Consider the following 19,522-nt stretch of genomic DNA (forward strand, 5'->3'; position numbering starts at 1 on the left):
AAATCCTTGAAAATCTACTCTGATTTGGTTTCATGCAATTCTGGTATGCCATGCATCCTGTTTCTGACTAACTCCTACTTTCTGTTAAGTTACACTCAAAGAATTCTTGCTTATCTTGCATGGGCATATTAATCCATTCTCCTAGGACTGCAGTTACTCCAAGTTGCTGCCATTATGTTTGCACAATGTAACCTGATGTTTAAAATCTCAGTAAATTGCCCCAGCTGCTTATCAGAGACAGCAATGTGGGCCCATGTGTTCATTTAGATGGCTAAGCCAGACTCAGTCTGTATGTTGCCCATACTGTGACTCATTACCTACTTTCTCAAGAGAGGAATGACTACTGTGATGCAAATGCAGACAGGACTGCAGCATTATTTCCTCTGTTGCCTTGTAACTGTCTACACTGATTCCTCAGAGAAGAAATACTGATCCCTCAGAGAACCAAATTGCATTTGGGTCCTGTTTGTTGTAACTATCATTCTAACTGACTGGACTTGCACATAATGAGCAATAAGGAAGGTTAAGATGCAAGTCCTAAGTTCTGGTATAAAAAAGTCTTACCTTTCCAATATACCTACTTCAAAAGATCTCAGCATCTCCTCTTCTCTACAAAGCTGCTCAATCTGAATAGGTGGAAATTTTATTTCATAAGTAAATAGATATTGAACTGATATTTCTAACAGTAGGAAATTTTAAGTGATTTATTTTTAAGACTGGAAGGACTGATTTGGTAAAACTTTGGATTTGTATCGACACATATGAGAAACAAGATACAGCACATTATCAAACTAATTTAAAGGCATATGAATTTTAGTGTAACAGCCTACATAGAAATCTTGAAGTCCAGGCAGATATAAAAGTGCATGCAGATGATGTAGGCCATTCACATTTTTAAAGATGTCAAAGATGTCTTTCAAAGAGCTATATGACCTCTTAAACAATTTTTTCTTCTTGAAAATTGTCTGCATCTTCCATATAATCTTCAAGATCATTGTATCTCTGTGAATGAAATAAAATTTGTACAATTTATCTGTATTTAATAACTGTATTATGTTAAGACTGCTTTTTATCATTCAACATGACCAAGCATGCCAATAACAATTTAGAAGCCGTATCTAAAAGCATACTGAATGCAATTGTATTACAACTTGTCTTAAAATAGTTTATAAAGTGATTCCCAGCAATTAAAAGTTCTTCAGTGTAAACAGAATTCTAAAATATTCTTGCTGTGCCTCATGTACATCTTCCCATCTTTCCAAGTTACAGCTCAAGTTTGTTGTGTTGCTACTTTCAAATTAAACAGGGGCCTGCCACCACAGCCTAGAGATCACACAGCTGTCAAAAAGTTTCATGTCAAAAGCTGATACAAACTCTGTGTGAGAATGGCAGCAGACCACTGTTTCAAACACTGGCTAAGGAGAAATGGGGGAATAGGTGAGCTGAGTTGTTATTAATGAATGGTAACTCAGAAAAGATCCATTAAATCACACATTTTATCTGAACTTACTTTCATCTGCTTAGAAAAGAATACAGAGAATATACCAGTCATACCTTCTGAATCCACCCAGTCTTATCCAAGTGGTTGAAAAGCCGCTCTACAGTGTCTTTGACTGGTTCATCCACAACGCCATCCAATTCAACAACGGAGCTGCAATCCATGTATAGCTTGTGCTTGAAGTGTTTCAAGTTGTGATAAACTCTTGTACGATTTGCACACACCACGCCAACCTTCAAAACCTAGGCCAGAGAGAACAAATCATTCCCTTGGATAGAACCATGATTACCTTTACAATACACAGAATTGGTGGGCTAATCTAATTAGATTTAATCAGTCAGTCCAGGAAATTGTTTGGAATAATGAAATAAACAGAATGACACTACATGCATAAAATTAGCACAAGCCCATGTAGTTTTCACAGCCACAGCAGAAATATTTTTGAGCAAGCAGGCATCCAGAAAGTCAAAGCAATGGCAGCTTATCAGTGCTGTCTTCTTGCAAATACAATAGTGTTTGTAATTGGTTGTATCTTTCCTATCTCCTGGTGGAACTTTGTTACAAAATCACTTACACTTTAGACAACCATCATATTGTGAAAGCAGAGGAAGAGGAATTATTTGCTTACTTTTGCTTAATATGTAAGTACTTCCTAGGGAGATCAAATATCAGTTTTAACATTTTGTAGGCTGAATAATATTCAATATTTCTTCAAGAAATACATATAAACACATATAGACATATGCCTCATAGCACTAATTTAATAAATGGAGAGGTTGAATTTAAAAAAAATAAAATCTGAAGTTGAAGCTTTATATAATACAAATATTAATCTGCAACTGTTTGAGAGGAATAGCTAAGCTATGATGGTGCAGAAAAGAAATCCTCTGCATCTCCCAGTTATGACCACTTCTTTTACCTTTATGACTTCCATTCAGAAAAGATGGAACTGTCTTATTTCACAGTTTTTTCACAGCAGTATTTATAGGTAGACAAACAGCAAAATGTGGCCTGATGATGTCACACTGTCTTGTCACACCTTTCCATAAGAAGTATGTAAATGGCTAAAGCTCTCTGCATTAGTAATGAAAGCTACCTGCAATTGCATTGTTGTTTTACATTACGTGCATATATATATACAAATCAACTAAATTTTAAGTTGCAAAACTATTTTTTCTGAACCACAAAAGTGATACCTTTTATTGTTAATAATCTGAATATTCTCAAATTACAGGAAGGTTAAGTTTTAATTAATGCTTACAACCCACATTTCAGCGAGCTTTTCTGAATGCGTGACCAAATGTTTACATCTGTGAGCAGTTCCCCAGAACACCTGATCTACCTGTGCAACCTAGTGCTAGCTCTATCTGCCAACAATGAAAGTAACAGCAAAGTGTATTTTTAAAGATTATGTAAACAGAAATTATGTATTTTAGTTATATATTTTCTTAACTATATTAATATATCTTAATTTCTTAAATATATTAACCAGCAGCTCAGTGGATATCACCAGGCATAATATCCATTAAGTCAAAAGAGACACACTCAAAAGAACTTTTGATCTGACCTACAGTAACTGACATTTTAAACATTTAACTGTTTTTAACTGAAATTTTAAACATTTTGAGATAAAAAATACCTATTACTATATTTTAATTCTCTACTGATCATGTAAATGTTATACCTACATACAGCTCCATTTTTTAGTATCCCCAAAACTCAAAAACTAAGGCTTGTGTTTGGTGCTGCCGGTGCTCCTGAAGTGCAAGACCTACCAACTGCTTCTGAGCCTTGATTAATTCAAATTTCCAGAAGCACTATTTCAAATACTGCAGCAATGAAGAACTGAGCTGCACTGTTTTATAGAGCATTGCATAACTTTTCAAGTATCCCAAACAATGAGGTGTGGCATTTGGAACACTATGTGATAGAAAATAGGAGATACCATCTTACATCAAACTGATGGCCCAGTGTTCTCCCCTGTGACAACAGCTAGCAGGAGATATGTAGAAAGTTAGTATAAGACCTAGCACAAACATTAGAATGATCATAAGATTACCACACATTTTCTAGCAGTCAAGAGTTAAGATCGTCTGTATCATCCCAAATCTCATGTTCTATAGTGTGAAAGAACCTTCCCCAAGAACCTGTCTAATTCATTTTGGGACCCAATACTATTTTTCTCTTCCAAAATATCCTGTGGCAGTGAGTTTCATAGCTTATTTATGTGTGACGTGGAGAAATGCCAAAGGCAAATAGCTAGATATCATATAAATGTAACTATGTATTGTGTTTTTAAGCAAGAAAGATAGTCTAAAAATACAATGCTATTTCAGAATGCAGCTTTGGAAAGAATCTCAGTACTGTACTCTATTTTTTCCCCTTACAGTTCTTAGTCCTTCTGTGTTAATGCTTAACTTATCTACTCAAGCTGGCCCTATCAGCCAAAGTTGTGTTAAATCACTTTGTATGGAATGTAGGAGCATGGTTAGACAATAGCTCAACATGTAGTGACTAAATCCATGTCCTCAAAGCATGTTTATAAACAGAACACCAAGACTGAGAGTAGGAAACAGTTTATGATCCAGCTGACATAAGGAAGTGTGGGGGACACTTATATCTCTAAACCTTCTGATTTTCCCTGATCAGAGGGAAATGAAATTGGCACCTAAACAGTGAGTCATCACTGCAAGCCTAAGCAAAATTGGAACAGCTGTTTCTCTTCTCTTTCTACTGGCAAAGCAGAATACTTCAGAGATGAGAGAAAATCAAAATTTTATGCAGAAGATGGAGGTTGGAGGTCTGTTTTTGTTCTCTTCACATCCACTTTTCTTGGGTGTTTTCAAACAAACTGTAGAAAATACTCCAGCTATGTGTTTCCGTTCAATTTGATCTGTCAGTCCGGAATTGCCTTCTCTATCAGTCAATTAGGCTTGTGAAATGGCAGTTTTATGTAGCTCCGTGAGCTTCTTTCTCTTTTATATTTTTTCTAAATTGGCAGGACAAGTTGCTCAATGCATTGCCAGCAGAGCTTCAAAGACAACTTAAGAACAGTACTTTTAGCAGTCTAAACTGCAGGTCATCATAAGAACACAAATGTTGCATTACAAGACACTATCAAAAATGACTGGAAAGTGCTCAATTACTCTCTCCTGAGCCTCCTCAGTAGCCACTGTGCTATACTGAGCAGGCACATAGCAGACATCCCCAGATGCTGGTGTACACAGGGTAAAAAAAGCTCTCATTTTGTCCTGCTAAGCTGAAGAGGACAAAAAATGAGCTAGCAAGTTAGTTCAGTATTCTGTAGGATATTTCAAGTTTTTCCCAAAGTAAAAAATAGCCAACACTTTATGCAGGACAACATTTGGTCAGCCGTGAGGGAACTGCTACTGTTATTTCCACAGTTAAGCTGAAAGTTAGGTAAAGATTAAATTCTTGTGCTAGTTCAGTAATTATTTCTGGTTAGGTAAGGCACACACTTCCCATGGAAAACTGAGTATTTTAAAATTAATGATCTGTATGTAAGGAAGAATGCCTATGACAGGCTGCAGTATCAGTCTTGGGATGATTGCAGAGGATTTACTGTTTTCCTACAATAAACAGGATTTAAAAGGGGAAAAGTCTAGCTTTCTTGACTGTCATGCACATACATACTTTTCAAAACAGAATATCAGCAACTGCTGCTCAGAAGGGTCTGTAATATAAGAAAAATTCCGTCACAATTTTCAAGCTCCTGCATTACATGCAGAGCCTGTATGATGACAAAATGATAATCATGGTGACAGCTCTCAAATCTGAAAGTTAAAAAATTTGCAAATACCCAGACAATACAGGTTTGAGCTTCAGTAAGGTACATGTCCTGTTTGATATGGGCTTCACTTCATTTTTACTTTAGAAACCCTATTACACCTCATTACCAAACATACTGAAAAAACCCATTGTTCTGAAACTCTTTTCAACAAATACTGTAAGGAGTACAGTATTTCTGAGCTGTGTTCAGAAATTCTTTTACACTCACAAATAAAATACCATCTGTGTCTCCTGAAAGGGAAGAAAGGCAGAACTCACTTGGATATCAGCTTGGTAAAACAACTGTAGCAATATTTTATTCTTGACAAATCTAGTGCTTTGAATTTATCATAAGAGGTCATGAATTGCATCACTGAAGGGCATATGCATACCTAATCATAACAATTACATATAGCTGTAATTTTGAAGGGAAGATCTCTAAATATTAGAAACACTTAGGTTCTTGAGAGTCAAGGTTTACAAAAGGCTCAGCTGTGAAATAAATTTGTATTAGGCTATTATTAAATTATTTTAGGTGACTTCTTAAATCACCTAAAATGACTGCCTAATGGAATATTATACAACAACATGAAAGATGCCTTTTAATTAAAACAAGAAAAATCTAATCCAAAATGTTCTAGAATGTCACACTATGACACGAAATAACTCACACAAGCAGGCTAGATGTAAAAGGAAAGAAAAAGAATCAAAAAAGCAAACTTTATTTTCTGACTCCACTATATAGAGAATAGCAAAAGTGACAGTGGATTGGAGGATGAAATTGCTACCTCTCTAACCACACTGGTCAAAGCAACAGTCCATCAATTCTCTCCGCCCACAAAGAAGAATGCAAAACAATCATTGTTTATATGAACAGTGTGAGAAAATTCAGTAGAAATATGTAAACATCAGAAGGCATGGAAAACGTTTAGAAGGACTTTAGAACTACCAAAAGAACAGGGCAACACTAGAAGAGACAACTGAGGGAGAAATAGATGCAAGACTACCTAAATGGAAGTGTTCTCTAGTTTGGACAAGTAATTCTGATAATGCAGTAATGGGGAAAAGGCTTTAATAAAATGTACTGATGTAGGTAGGAACAAGTTTTCTTGAAAGGACATCAACAACCTCAGGTACAAATGCATCTGAAATGCCAAGATAATTTGTCCTGAGTGAATAGCTATGTGGGAACGCAGAGGTGGGAAAAAAATCTGAAGAATGAAGCAATAAATTTTGACAAGGTCACGCTTGGACTGCTAGAACGACCATTGCACTATTTCACTCAGTGTTTGAACCTACAGCAAACAAGAACTGTTGGGAGTGCAGGTGGACCTTCCAAGGGCTAGAGGCAGAGCAGGCACAGAATTAGCAAACCTAGTGATCCAATGTTGAACAAACTTTACAAGCAACAAAATAGAAAACACAATCATTCAATGGTAATGAGTGTCCCTCATACAGAAAGTTACTTTTACAACGTTTCTGACCACCAATACATGCAAGATTCCTGCTGGGAAAGTCTTAAGGGCATTATAGGCACACACAAAGGTAAAGGAAGGGCCTTTTCATTAAGGGATAAATATGAGGAGTGAAAAGCACAAGGGTTACTGTGATGCAGGCAAAACCAAAGGTCACAGAAATACATCTAATTTATTTTCTTTATAAAAGGAAAACTTAGAAATAAAAATATAGTGCTGGTTTGAAATTACCTGTTTATCTTCTGACATGAAGTCATCTACTTCCAAAGTTTTACTATTATAAAGCCTTCCAGAGAGCGACACGTTGAACTTACACCACCGCTTCAGCGCACAGGCCTGACAAGACATATTTTTTGCATTTTGCAAGCTGATGTGAACATTTGGGTAACAATCCACACGGTTCTGAAAAACAGATTCCAAATAACATTAAAGAACCACTGTAAACTGAATGATGCTTCAAACAGGCTGCTGAGTACTCTGTACTCACACAAAATTAGTCTTAGAGAAATTAAAGAGAGCCAGATTTCATTATTACAGTGATCATTAAATCATCACACCCATGACACTAATTCTCTTCTAGTAATATACATACAACAACTAATTGCAATTATTTTCATAATAGTAGAAGGTTCATGATGAACATACTGTTTACTTTTTTGTGGGAGGAGGAAAAAAATCTTGTTAGAACATTTAGCAAGTGACAAAAAAAAGTCCTCAAATGTCACCTGCTGGTTAGCAGTCAGGTAGCTGAGAACAGATTCTGTTCTGCTACCTGAATGTTTGTCAGGTTATCAACATGTAAAATATTTCTGGTATTTATATAAGCACCAAAACAAATTATTTAAGTCAAAGAACAATAGTTGCTATTAAGAAGGATATATAATTATAGTGATTGTTGCACCTTTATAGAGAGTTTCAGCATTTAAAGAAGAATCTACATACCTTGTATCGATCCTTCCAGCGACTTCTACAGATTAAGTTCTCAAGACGAGGCTGAATGAAGCGTTCGTCCAAATAATGAAGTGAGAGCAGCATTTCTTGTGCATATTTCTTTTGTCTCGTTCCATCTGTTCAGTGAGAATCATCACTAATTTGCTGACCACCCTATGTTGTACAAGTTCTTTAGATACAATTTTCAAGGACTTTATGCTTCTGCACACTAAGAACTATGAATGATTTTACTAAACTGTTATTGAATACATTTCCTACTGTTACCCATAAAAGTGATCCATGCAATCCATGCATCTTGATAAAGGGATATATTTCATAACTTAAAAGGGGTACAAGAATAAACTCCACAATCAAGTCAAAAGCTTTCATCCCAAATGGAGATCCAATCACTCAATCCTATTTAAAAGAATGGAAAAGAAGGAAGTATGTGGGGGAATGTCATGTTTTTCAATCCATGGAAGAAACTGCTCTGAGCTACTTCAGAGCAGAAATCTTGAAAACTCTCTTTGTCACTTATAAAGATATCAGAGAAACTGACTTTTACTTCAGTAGCACAGTCAGATGTCTTGAGTTAGCATAAGTACTTCCAAATACTTACTCAAGCAAAATAAATAAAAAAGCACAAGGATGAGTAAAACTACCACTGTTTCCCAAATACATGCTGGACTCCAGGAATTAAACAGGACTTCCCTAAATGGAAGCCAATGCACATGGCCCTGGAACTTCAGTGTGTACAGACATAAAACTTAATTAAGCTACCTTCCCAGTACTTAATTCCCAAAACTTAATTCCCTACCTTCTAGCAAAGCTGTTATCCAAAAAAAGGCAGACCTGAGAAGGACAACTCACTATCCAGCTTTCTATATAAAAGTAGTTAATTGTCATTATAGCCACCATAATTACAATAAACTGTTTTTCCACATTCACTTTACACCCACATTTGCAGTACAAGCTTGAAAAGGCTGTACTAGGCCACAAAGTAAAATCCCTCCCAACTAAAAGGAAGTGTGAACTCCAATACTATAGTAGCTGTTCTCGAGTCAAAACTAATGAAGAGATTCACTTCCATTAAATCAGAACAATCCATTCTATGTTACAAAAATACATTTTTGTAATGCTAGGGTATGTTCACACAATGTTCATGTACAACCTCCAGCTCAACTGCAAAGCTCATTTCCTTTCAGCAACTTGGCAGTAAATTGTTACATTTTATTGAGCAGTTATCATTTGAAATAGAAGGAAGCTATTACAACATTCATCTGGCAGTATTTATTTATTACTTTTCAAAGGCTTGTTTTTACTCGCTGAACAAAACAAACCAAACACCTAAAAAAAACCAACAGGGGTAGATGAAAGACATTTTTAGCTCCAAGAGTATACAGCCTTTATTCTGAGGTCTGTGGTGTACATCAGTTTCTCCATTTGCTCTTAGTTCCTGATGACATCAAAACCTCCACTCTTGGCATTTCACTAGCTGCTTCCATAATCTGACACTGAGAGTCCTGTCCTTAATCCCATCTTTACAGTGCTTATGAAACTATGTGTGAGGCTGTTATTCAGCCCAGCTAGGATAAATGCCAAAAAGAACTTCCTCAGAAAAAATAAGACAAGTACTGACTGCAGCTGAAGCTTATTTATCTGGTGTGTAAAAAAAAAGGGAAAAAATATGATATAGAGTCATCTCCATAACTAAAAGCATTTATTATCTGTCAAATTCCTAAGAAAAAAAGCTGTGAAGCACAAGAGCTTTTGATAAACCAGCTGACCTTGCAATGTTTTCATTGAGATATCTGCTTTGAAACGAATTTGGTTTTCATGCTGGAGAGGTTACTACTGATTAGTAACACAGACACACATTCCTACCTTTCAAGAAGGCATTTCAAGCCTTCTGTGCTCAATAATTGAGTCTACACATTTTTCCAAGATTACTGTATCATTTTCAGATATAACTCCCCCACCAGTTATATAGCAGTAAATCAAAGATTTCAGGACCCTCAGTTCTATAATCAGGAGAAACACCCTTCCCTAGAACAAATGGTTTTGTATAACTTTGAATGCATTAATATATTATTAAATGAAATTTACTTACCATATAATGAGCTCAGAAAAGAATCATCAATTGCATTTATGAGGAAAGCCTTTACTATTCTTTTGAAATGTACATAATGCTCACAGCGAGATACTGGGAAGAAAGAAATACAACCAAAATTTACCAAAAAAAGGAAAAAAAAAAAAAGTAAGCCATGCTAGAAGTCCCACGAAAATTCTTCCTGTCCAGTATTGTAAGTTTATAATTTTAAAGTTATTTAAATATAGACTTAGAAATAATTTCGATGCACAACATCCACAGACAGAGGATTCTGACTTTAAATTCTGCTTTTTATCCCAACGATTCTACAGAATTTTAGCATTCTAAAATGACAAAGTTCTTCCAGCAAGAAGAGTCCACAGTAAGACCTACAAACACTAAGAGAAGTGAAGAATTTGTTCTATGAATAGCAGAAAATAACATAAATCAGAGAAGACCAAGCTTATATTGTGGTCATGGGCTTTTTGCTTGTGTTTTTTTTTTTGTTGTGTTCATGTTTTTCTGTCTTTCAAATACAATTCTACTGAGGTATTCACTAGGAAAGAAATACCAAAAATGCTTGTGACTACCTACACTAGCAGTGACTGTCCAGTCACTACATACCTACTTCTGAACAACAAAATATGGAAGAAAATAACTTGCATAAGGTTCTGCTTCAAATCTCTCTGCTCCATCCAGAAACTGGTTTTAATAAAAGAACAACTTGAAGAGTTTTCTTGCTCTGTGTAATTTGGCCAAGATTGGCCAGTGAAGTCAGAAACTCCTCTGGACCTCTGGTCCCAAGTCTTCCCACCACAGAATAAAAATATATAAAAAAGACCAAAATAAAACAAAAAAACAAGCAAACAAAAAAATCCAAAAAATAAAATCTCGAGCCGCAAACTCATGGCGAGAACAGAATTTGGACAGATTAACATAGCTGCTCTTAGCATAAACCACAAGATGAAGGATGATGCCTTCAGGCCTCCACAGGAATGAATGCATCATAGGCAGTCTACTTCATCCTAAATAAGACCAGTTGAAAAAAAAATTTGTGCAATAAGGTTTCACTTTCTCCCCCCCAACTTATACCCTCTCTATAATTAGCTATTTAAAGACTGCAAAAGTTTACTGTGGAAATTGGAATGCTTTCATAATAAATTGAAACCTTTTAGGTATCTGCTTTTAAATATAATATCCTATTCCTTTGCATTTGCATTCAGCTCATTAATTTTTATTACAGTAGTACGAGCTAGTTATACATGAAGAATTATCACTAATTTTGATCTTACACTGTGGGATGTAGCGTGCCAGCAGCTCGCTGTTTGATGGATTTGGTTGCTTTTGATGTGGCTGATTTTCATTCTTCACATGCTCTGTGTTGTCAATGTCATCACAATCATCATTTTCCTCTTCCTCTACTACAAAATCTTTCATGCTGTCACCATCAGTTTCACTGCCTTCTGATGGTGTGAGGGGCAGCTGACGGAATGGTTCCTCTTCTACTGCTGATTCACTATTAGAATCCTAATTAAATTTTAAAAAGTACTTCAAACATAAGAATTTTCAGTATTTGCACAGACAAAATACTACATACACCAGCTAAGATTTCCGACCATCTAATAACACCATTTGTTCAATTAACAAGAAAGCACACATTTCTAAAAAATACATCATTCTGTACTAGACAACAATTTCAGCCTTACATTAGCCATCTCCATGTACTTCTCTTCAGTCTACTTCTAGGAATTAAGCTAACATGAGATCTCTAAGGCACTTCATCAGGTATTCTGCTTCCTGATAAAAATAACTTGATAGATTTTCAGCAGTCAATAGTTATCCAGGTAATGTGACTTAAAATATTACAGAACTACTAATTTGTCATGCATTCAAACCCAAAAAATCCAACTGATTTTTACCTCCTAACCTTTCCTGAGATTAAATTTCAAAGACAAAACCCTGACCTCACAATTTGCACCGCTGCAGGATCTCCGAGCTGAACTTTGTCTCACAAGTTCCTTCAATTTTGCAAGAACTTTATGTTTCCTACTCGTAGAAACATCCTCTGTAGGGCATGTTTTATCAGGCCGCTGTTCTTCAGAATTCTCATCGTCATCCAGGATACAGCGGCGTTTGGCAAACACCTTTCTAACAAGTACGTCACTGCCCTCACTTTCATCGCTGTCCAACACGACGGAGGAGCTCGACCTCTTACGCCTCCCGGGCACAACGCGCTCATCATCACCATCTTCCGCAACTTCCCCGGTGTGGATTTTCTCCCGCTGACCCGAAGGCCCGCCCTCCACAGCCCTTTGCTCCCGCTCGTCTCCTTCACTCTCGGATGTGGCGGACTCCTGCTCAGAGGAGGCTGAGGACTCGTCGTTGCTGTCGGGCAGTATCAGCGCCCTTCTGGTGCGCCTCCAATCGATTCGGGATTTGGAGGATGCCGCTTTGGTCCCCGCCCTCTTAGTTCTTGTTTCGTATCTTTTCACAGCTGGCTTTAGCCCCATCGGAAAGCTGTAGCAACACACCTAAATATAAATTGGTAGAACAAAGCACTTAATACATTATGCTAATCAAACGGGGGAAAAAAAAAAAAAAAGAGTACATCTTGCTTCACATGCTTATGACTTAGCAGCACCATTAAGAGACTCACGCGGAAACCAGCAGCAAACAGAACTCAGCACGCACAGCAACTTCTGGAGAGGCTGCAGCTCGCTCAGGACCGCAGACGCTCCCGCGGCCGGCGCGGCCGCACTGCAGGAGTCGGGTCAGGGGCACCGGGGCCGCTCGGGGCCGCTCGGGGCCGCTCGGGGCCGCTCGGGGCCGCTCGGGGCCGCTGGGGCCGCTCGGGACACCGCGCCTCGCGCGCCGCCGTTTCGCGCCGCGCGCCCCTCAGCCGCCCAGCCCGAACGCCCGCCCCCTCCACCGCTCCGCGCATCGCGATTGGCCGCCGCGCCTGTCACTCATCGCACGCGCCGTTTACGGAAGTGCCGTCACGCCGCGCCTGGGGAGGGAGGAGGGCTGTGTTTGTGTCGGTGCGTAGTGGCGGGGGAAACGGAGGTGCTGGGTTCGAGTCCCGCCTCGCTGCCTCACCCGGAGGTCTCAGGCAGCGCTGTCGTGCGGTGGTTTAATTGTTGTGCCCGTCCTCGGTGCATCCCCGAGAAAAGTCTCCGTGGGCCTGTGGGTTATGGCAGCTCGCAGCGGGGCGGCTTCCCCAGCAGGCCTGGGAGCAAGCCCGGTGGGTTTGTGAGGGGAGCCTGAGGGGCTGGGGGGGTCTGAGCTGGAGAAAAGTGGGTTTGGGGGCTATCGTTCTCTACAGCTGCCTGAAAGGAGGGCAAGGATGGGGCAAGAGGAAATGGCCTCAAGTTGCGCCAGGGTCGTACATTTAGGGAAAAAAATCTTCCCTGAGAGAATGATCAAGCATTGGAACGAGCTGCCCGGAGAAGTGGTGGAGTCACCATCCCTGGGAGTGTTCAAAAGGCATGTGGATATAGCACTTGAGGACAGGTTTTAAAGGTGAACGGGGTGGTGGTCAGTGGTCGGGCTTGATGACCTTAAAGGTAATTTCCAGCCTTAACGATTCTATAGCTCTTTGAATAATGAGCTTCTGCTGTTTTTCTGCATAAAACATCTTTGAATAGGATGGTGGATTCTGTTCAGAGCTAATAAACTTGGAGATGCATAATAATAACAGGATTCATGTCTTAAATTTTCTCTGCTTTGCTTGGTCTGCGGCAGAAAACTGCTGTTACCTTGGAACTCATTCTGCTGACATACTTGGGTACTCTTAACAAAATCTTGTGATTTCTTCCATATATTTCTTTAAAAATAGCTGCTAACAAAACCATAAGCAGAGAAAATCCTAGAAAGGAAAGACAATTATTTCTCATTTACATAATGAATTTGCTATGGTGAAAGGTGTGGACAGGTGTGTTGAATTCCCACCAAAATGTTTATATTGAAAGGATTATAATGGTTATAATTCAAGGATTATATTGCATTAGGGGATTTATAGTCCTGGGCTGACATTTCTAATAATTGATTTACATTTAAAATCAGTACGTGGATTTTCACATAAATATTCAGAGTTTACCGATTATTTATTATTTTCTCCAAAGTGTGGTGAAAGCCAGCATTTTAGGGTGCTGCTCTGTCCCTGGTCTCCATCGTATTTCTTGCTTCCAACATCGCCATCTTGTGACAAAAGGCATAAAGGAACTCTGGTGGTTTTACTCCTGTAGTACAGTGGACGGAAATAACATAATTACATTGAAAATATTGTATATAACTACAGAAAATATCTAGTAAATAAATTTTTTTTCCTACTTCAATGACATGAAGAGTTTCACTTATGAATACTGGCGTTTGAAGGACAGCAAGAAGTTTTTACTATTCACAATACTTCTATCCTGATGATTTTTCAGGTGAGCCCCAGTCTCAGGGGAGTCTACTGCATGGGGTCATGCGAGACCTTAGATTTTAGTTGCAGAATTCAGTCAAAACACAGAAGTTTCCCAAACTGACAAACTTTCATCAAAATTCCTCTCTTAGTATTTTAATATGTTCTGTACACATTAAGCAAACTCATTTGCCTCATAGAAAATAAACACAGTTGATTTTCTTGCATACCATAGCATTTTTCCTGGCTTTGTGCAGTTACTATGCCATGTGATGGCAGCAGCATCTCCCCAGGACAGATTTTTATATTTTTCTGGGGTATTCCAGTCCCATAGGATTTTAGATAATAGAGAAATTATTATATTGAAACCTTTATTTTAAGTGGCAGCCCCCAGTAACCCCTTCTGTTGCTGGCTGCTTTAGTCACTGAGTGTTTGCCTTGCTGCTTTCCAGCTGGTCTGTTAGTTGTCTGGCTGTTGCTGTGTTCACATAGCAGATTCTCTGGAGCTTTAGCTCTTCTGGGGTTCAGTGATGTACAGGGTTATATGAACATTCCTTCCACAAAACAGACCCTTCCTGCTTGGGGTATTCTCCTTTCCCTAAGGTAAGCAATGGGAAGCTCAGAGCCTGTGGTTCCCAGGGACTGTTTCCTGCAGCAGTACAGCATTTGCAAACACCCATGACTCCCAGGCATACTGAGCATTAGGCTGGCTCATGCCCAAATAGTAATGTTGGAATTTACCCCAACTGAAAAAAAAAAAAAAATCCAAACCAACTCAAAAAGCTCTTTTTGACTTTTAAACTTATGAAGAGGTTCAGCCTGGCTGGGACTGGCACAGGCACTAAAGTTGCTCTTGCTCTCTGACAGATTGCAGTTGCTCAACAGCATGTTAGAGCAGAAGTGACAAGCCATCTCTGAGTTTGACAAGTGTTTTAGGCAGTGGCACCCATGACAATTAGCTTTACTGATTTTGAAATAAATTTTCAGCATTGCAGTTCCTTAGGACCTTTTACTGGTCACCAGCTTACATCACCAGGGACTCCCTGTCCCTTCACCAAATGTGCTATTCAGTCCATTTATGTCCTACATTAAGCAGAGACATAAATTAACCACATAATAACAGTTTCATCAGCAGAAAGAGCTGCTAGCACTCATAGGGAGGTCCCCAAGTAAGACTATACCTGAAGTGTAGGAATTGAATGTAAGGTCGTCTTCATTTTTTTTTATTCTTTTATTCTCTCTCTCTCTCTTCCTTGAACTCAACCTCCTGCAGGGTACATGAAGAGCATATTACAGGGGACCCACTAGTTTGCATTTCTCTGCCTCCTATTTCCTGTCAATGGAAGACCATTTCCCTAGTTTTAGGGAGAATCCCTGCAAATGATAAGCCTCCCCAAAAGCCCTTTTAGATGCTGGTTGACTTTGACCTGATTCTTGTAATTTTCTGTTATCATTCTATAATCAGTAGCAACAGAGAAATTGACTTTAATAATTACAATTTTTAAAGTGTAAACATTTTAAGATTCTGTTTTCAATGCCTATTTTAAAGAACAGACATCTCCGTTTAGAAGAAGTATATTTCCCAAAAAAGTTTAAAAAGTTTCCTGGAGCACGGTTTTCATAGTAATTCTAAAGCCCCCCCTCCCTCCTGCTTTTGTGAGTAGTACAGCTTTTCTCAGAGACTGGAATTCATTTCTCCACAGAAGCCTTTTTAAGGAATTAAATGAGGTTTATGAGATCCTTAATCCTGATTCTGGCTCTTTGTGTGTGAATATCATAGAAAGAGTGAATTTCAGACAAAAGAGACCAATGGAGTTAACATTTAATCTCTTTTTGAAACACTGAGAGCTTTCTGGTCTTGTGAGATTCTGGAATGATGTTTCAGATATAAAAGTTTTCTTTGTGTGTCTTGTAGGCTGGATCACGATTACTAGATGACTTGCATGACGTTGTCAGCAGTGCCTTTGGGAGCTCTCGTCCCTGCTATTTAAAAGACCTAATAGTTGATAAAATGTGTAATTACCTTGCCCTTTGTATATGTAAGTTAAAATATTTTATCTTCAGTGCCTGAAGTATATACAGTCTAATAGTAGGAAGCTGCAAGGCTGCATGTAGTTAATAATGAACTATTTAAAGATCACCTCTCTTTTGATCCAGTTTTACTCTAGTAAAACTCAGTTTATTCTATTTTCACTGCCTTAAGATTTCAGAAATACCTTGGTCTTTCAAAGTCACATAGAGTATGAATTACATCCTTCTGTGTTGAAGTAAGACTGGGGAATAAATAGGATTTGATGTTTATCTGGTGTTGGTAGAAAGGTGAGGCATTCCTGCAAAATCCTGGAAATATTGTTTGAATAATGTCAATGTTTAGATAATGCTGGCTATAACTCAACCATGTTGATGTGCTGAATTTTGAGCAAGAGCAAACCAAGGTATAACTTACTAGCATCCCCAAGAACTATGTAATGAAGCTCAGTGATTTTGTGCATTGAGGGGAAGGGCGTTTCATCTTACTTTCAGAATTTTTCACCTTCATTTTAATATTTCCTGGAGAATTTAACTTTTGTGTGGTTTCTTTTCTCTTGGTCACAAGTCAAATGTAAACTCTTAACAGCATTTCTCTAGCTGGAGTGCAGTCTTTGGCAGGAGGAATGTGATGAGTCATGATCTGTGACCAGAATAGATGGGCTGTTAAAATTGCCAAGAGTTGGAGTTCCACCCACAAAACTGTGCTTAGGTACTTGAATATATTCTATCTGTGGCAGCAGAAACAAGAGACACTTAAAATGAACTGGATTGGCAAAAGTATTCATCTGCGCATAGCATGTGCACTAAATTCTTAGCATGCTATATACCAGAGTCTCTGGACCTGCAAAAGTCTTTCAGCTTTAACTTAGCCTTCATTTGTGGCCTGGCTTGATGAATGGCTATTAAAAGCCTTCATTTGTGTTTTCACTGCATTATAGATATAAAAAGTAAGTGTTTAAACTATAATGCAGAGAACACCTGCCTGGTTAACCCAACCTGCACGTACTACAAAGAGGATACCAAAGTATACACAAACAAACTGACTTCCCTACATTTCTTATTGTGTACATTTCTTACTTAATTGAGGGAATGAAGGTGATGTAACCCTGCTTGTAAGGAGGTACAGTTTCCATCTTCTATCTGTAAAGATTAGAAATATTTTAAATTATTTGCATAATAGCAAAGTCAGAATAAAGGACTGTATCATCCCAGGGCTGATGGTGATTCTCCGAGATTTACTTTTTGAGAAAAGCACCTTTCATGTGAAGGTATTGTTTCTATTCAGATCCTTGGCAAAAAGAGGAGGTACAGGTATCAGGACAACTGCAGACAGAGTTTAGAGTCCTAACCTGCTCCAGTGGAGCCAACAACAAAAGTTCAGCTGACTTCAGCCATACAGATTCAGATCCTGAAAGATCAACAAAGGAAAAAGTAGTATGAAAAGGTACACAAGAAAAAAAGAGAAACCAGGTTTGCCTGGGTGTTCTTCAAAACAGACATATACTTGAAAATGTAATTTTAATTGCAGATTTACATGCTTCAACCATATGAAAAATGTAGATCACATGGAGAGTTCTTTAATTGTTAAAATTATTAAAATATGTGATGGATTTTTACTTTACACATTAATCTCTGAAATGCTTTCATTTTTCTTATTATTGTGAAATTTGCATGTCTGCTCTAGTTCAGTATTCTCCCAGTGTTCCCTGATATTCTTTTGTATCTGCTTACTACTGGCCTATTGCACAGCAATACTGAATTTAGAGGGCTTATTTTTAATTGTTAAAATTTGTGACTCCTTCAGCATAATTGGGGATGTATATACAAAATAACAGTACTAATAACATGTATTATGTATGAAGAGTACCCATAAGTAAATGGTAGACAAGACAGACACAAATGCTGGTACCTGGTAAGTAATCAAATGTGTTCCTAACAAAAGTCCATTGTAAGTACAATAAGTTCTTGTTTTCTTAACAAACTATGTTCATCCAATGTTCTTAGCATAGGTATGGACTCTGTAGACACCAGATGGTGCAGGGGGGTTTTTCCTCACCCTAACTCTCTGTTTAAAGTTTACCATCCCCTCTTCTCTGTGCTTGTTCTGTCCCTCCTGAAATAGCCTTTGAGATCACACAAGCTCAGCTTACATGGTACTGAGGTTGGGATGTGGTCTCTGGTAAGCCAAAAGGAAAAGTCAAATGAAAAAGTGTTACACAAACCTTCTGTCTTGAAATTCTGCCTAGAAATTATCAAAACCACAGACAAGCAGGTAGAGCACAGGATCTCAGCTGCTGAGGTCATCTACTTCCTTTCAGATTATATAGATGAGAAATATTTACACATCTACCACCTTTCCTCACACGTCCAAGCAGTACCTAGCGCAGAATAGCAACATTCCAGCAAGGTGAAATGGGTCTGAAAGAAAGAAATGTACTAAGTAAGCAGTCCCAGAACTGAATTGTCCCTGAACACTGTGAATGGTGAAATAATTTGGTCATGTGAAAGACCTCAAAGACCTGTGACCTTAGAGGTCTGGGCTAGATTTTTATCTTAGATTTCTTGGGCTAATGTAGTTTCTCGGTTCCTTTCCCATGACTTCTCTATTTCTGATGTTATCTAAGCATATGTGACATACTTTCCCATTCAGATCTAGGGGTACATAGTTCATTAACTGGTGTTTTATATTTTAGCTATACAACAGGTTTAGGAATTGTCATGGCTACTTTTTAATCACATGGGGATATTGGTGGAGGGAAAGAAAGTTCTTTGTGCAGAGTGTTGGTAAAGTTGCTTTTATTAGATATGGATACTTGCCAGTAGCTTAACTTTAAAACTAGTGTTGACTGTAATTTTCATTTGTTAAAAGGCTTTTTCATCCCCCTCCCCCTCTTGACTTTTGTGTAATTTGGCTTATTAAAACAAAATATGATTATTTATATGTTCCAATAAAAGGTTTAAACAACTTCTTTCTGTCTGAAATCTCTCTGTCCTAGCAATATATTGGTTATATAACCAATTTTGAGCAAAACTGGTCACAATGAAAAATTTACAAAAATTTACGTGAGCTTTCTGTGCTTGGTTATACCAAACACTTTGGAATTTCTTACATTGGGATATAATAATATGCAATGACAGGGATTTTTGCTTTCACATAAGGTGCCTCCTTCAGTAATAGAGCATAACGTAATTTGAGATCATGCTTTTCTTACAGTATTCATTTTTAAAATTTTCATTAAACTTAAGTACCCTACACTTGAAGTTGGTAAAATGGTAGCTAAAATGGCATTAAATTCCAAGCATCACCT

The 19,522-nt window shown here is 38.0% G+C and overlaps 1 protein-coding gene across 2 annotated transcripts; it reads right to left on the reverse strand.

The window, feature by feature from the left end:
* Nucleotides 1-689: 689 nt before the first annotated feature.
* CCDC82 (coiled-coil domain containing 82) lies at nucleotides 690-12,669 on the reverse strand. 2 transcript variants are annotated; one of them, XM_077781340.2, is made up of 8 exons: nucleotides 12,438-12,669; nucleotides 11,746-12,312; nucleotides 11,074-11,308; nucleotides 9,803-9,895; nucleotides 7,705-7,829; nucleotides 6,994-7,164; nucleotides 1,555-1,740; nucleotides 690-1,002 (listed from the first exon to the last, which is right to left on the reverse strand). In XM_077781340.2, the coding sequence occupies exons 2-8, from the start codon at nucleotides 12,289-12,291 to the stop codon at nucleotides 937-939; spliced, it is 1,422 nt and encodes a 473-aa protein (XP_077637466.2). In that variant the 5' UTR covers nucleotides 12,292-12,312; nucleotides 12,438-12,669; the 3' UTR covers nucleotides 690-936. The 2 variants fall into 2 exon arrangements, with proteins under 2 accessions (XP_077637466.2, XP_085431666.1); XM_085575540.1 differs by having other exon boundaries at nucleotides 12,473-12,622.
* Between the last annotated feature and the right edge of the window lie 6,853 nt (nucleotides 12,670-19,522).

This window comes from Lonchura striata, chromosome 1, assembly GCF_050655825.1.
Source record: "Lonchura striata isolate lonStrDom1 chromosome 1, ASM5065582v1, whole genome shotgun sequence".
NCBI lineage: Eukaryota > Metazoa > Chordata > Aves > Passeriformes > Estrildidae > Lonchura > Lonchura striata.

Coding starts and splice junctions, on each gene's coding strand:
- CCDC82 (XM_077781340.2), bottom strand. CDS start 12,291: ATGGGGCTAAAGCCAGCTGTGAAAAGATACGAAACAAGAACTAAGAGG. Junction 11,309..11,745: donor GCAGCGGTGCAAATTGTGAG/GTCAGGGTTTTG, acceptor AAATTTAATTAG/GATTCTAATAGTGAATCAGC. Junction 1,741..6,993: donor TCATGTCAGAAGATAAACAG/GTAATTTCAAAC, acceptor TCTCTGGCCTAG/GTTTTGAAGGTTGGCGTGGT.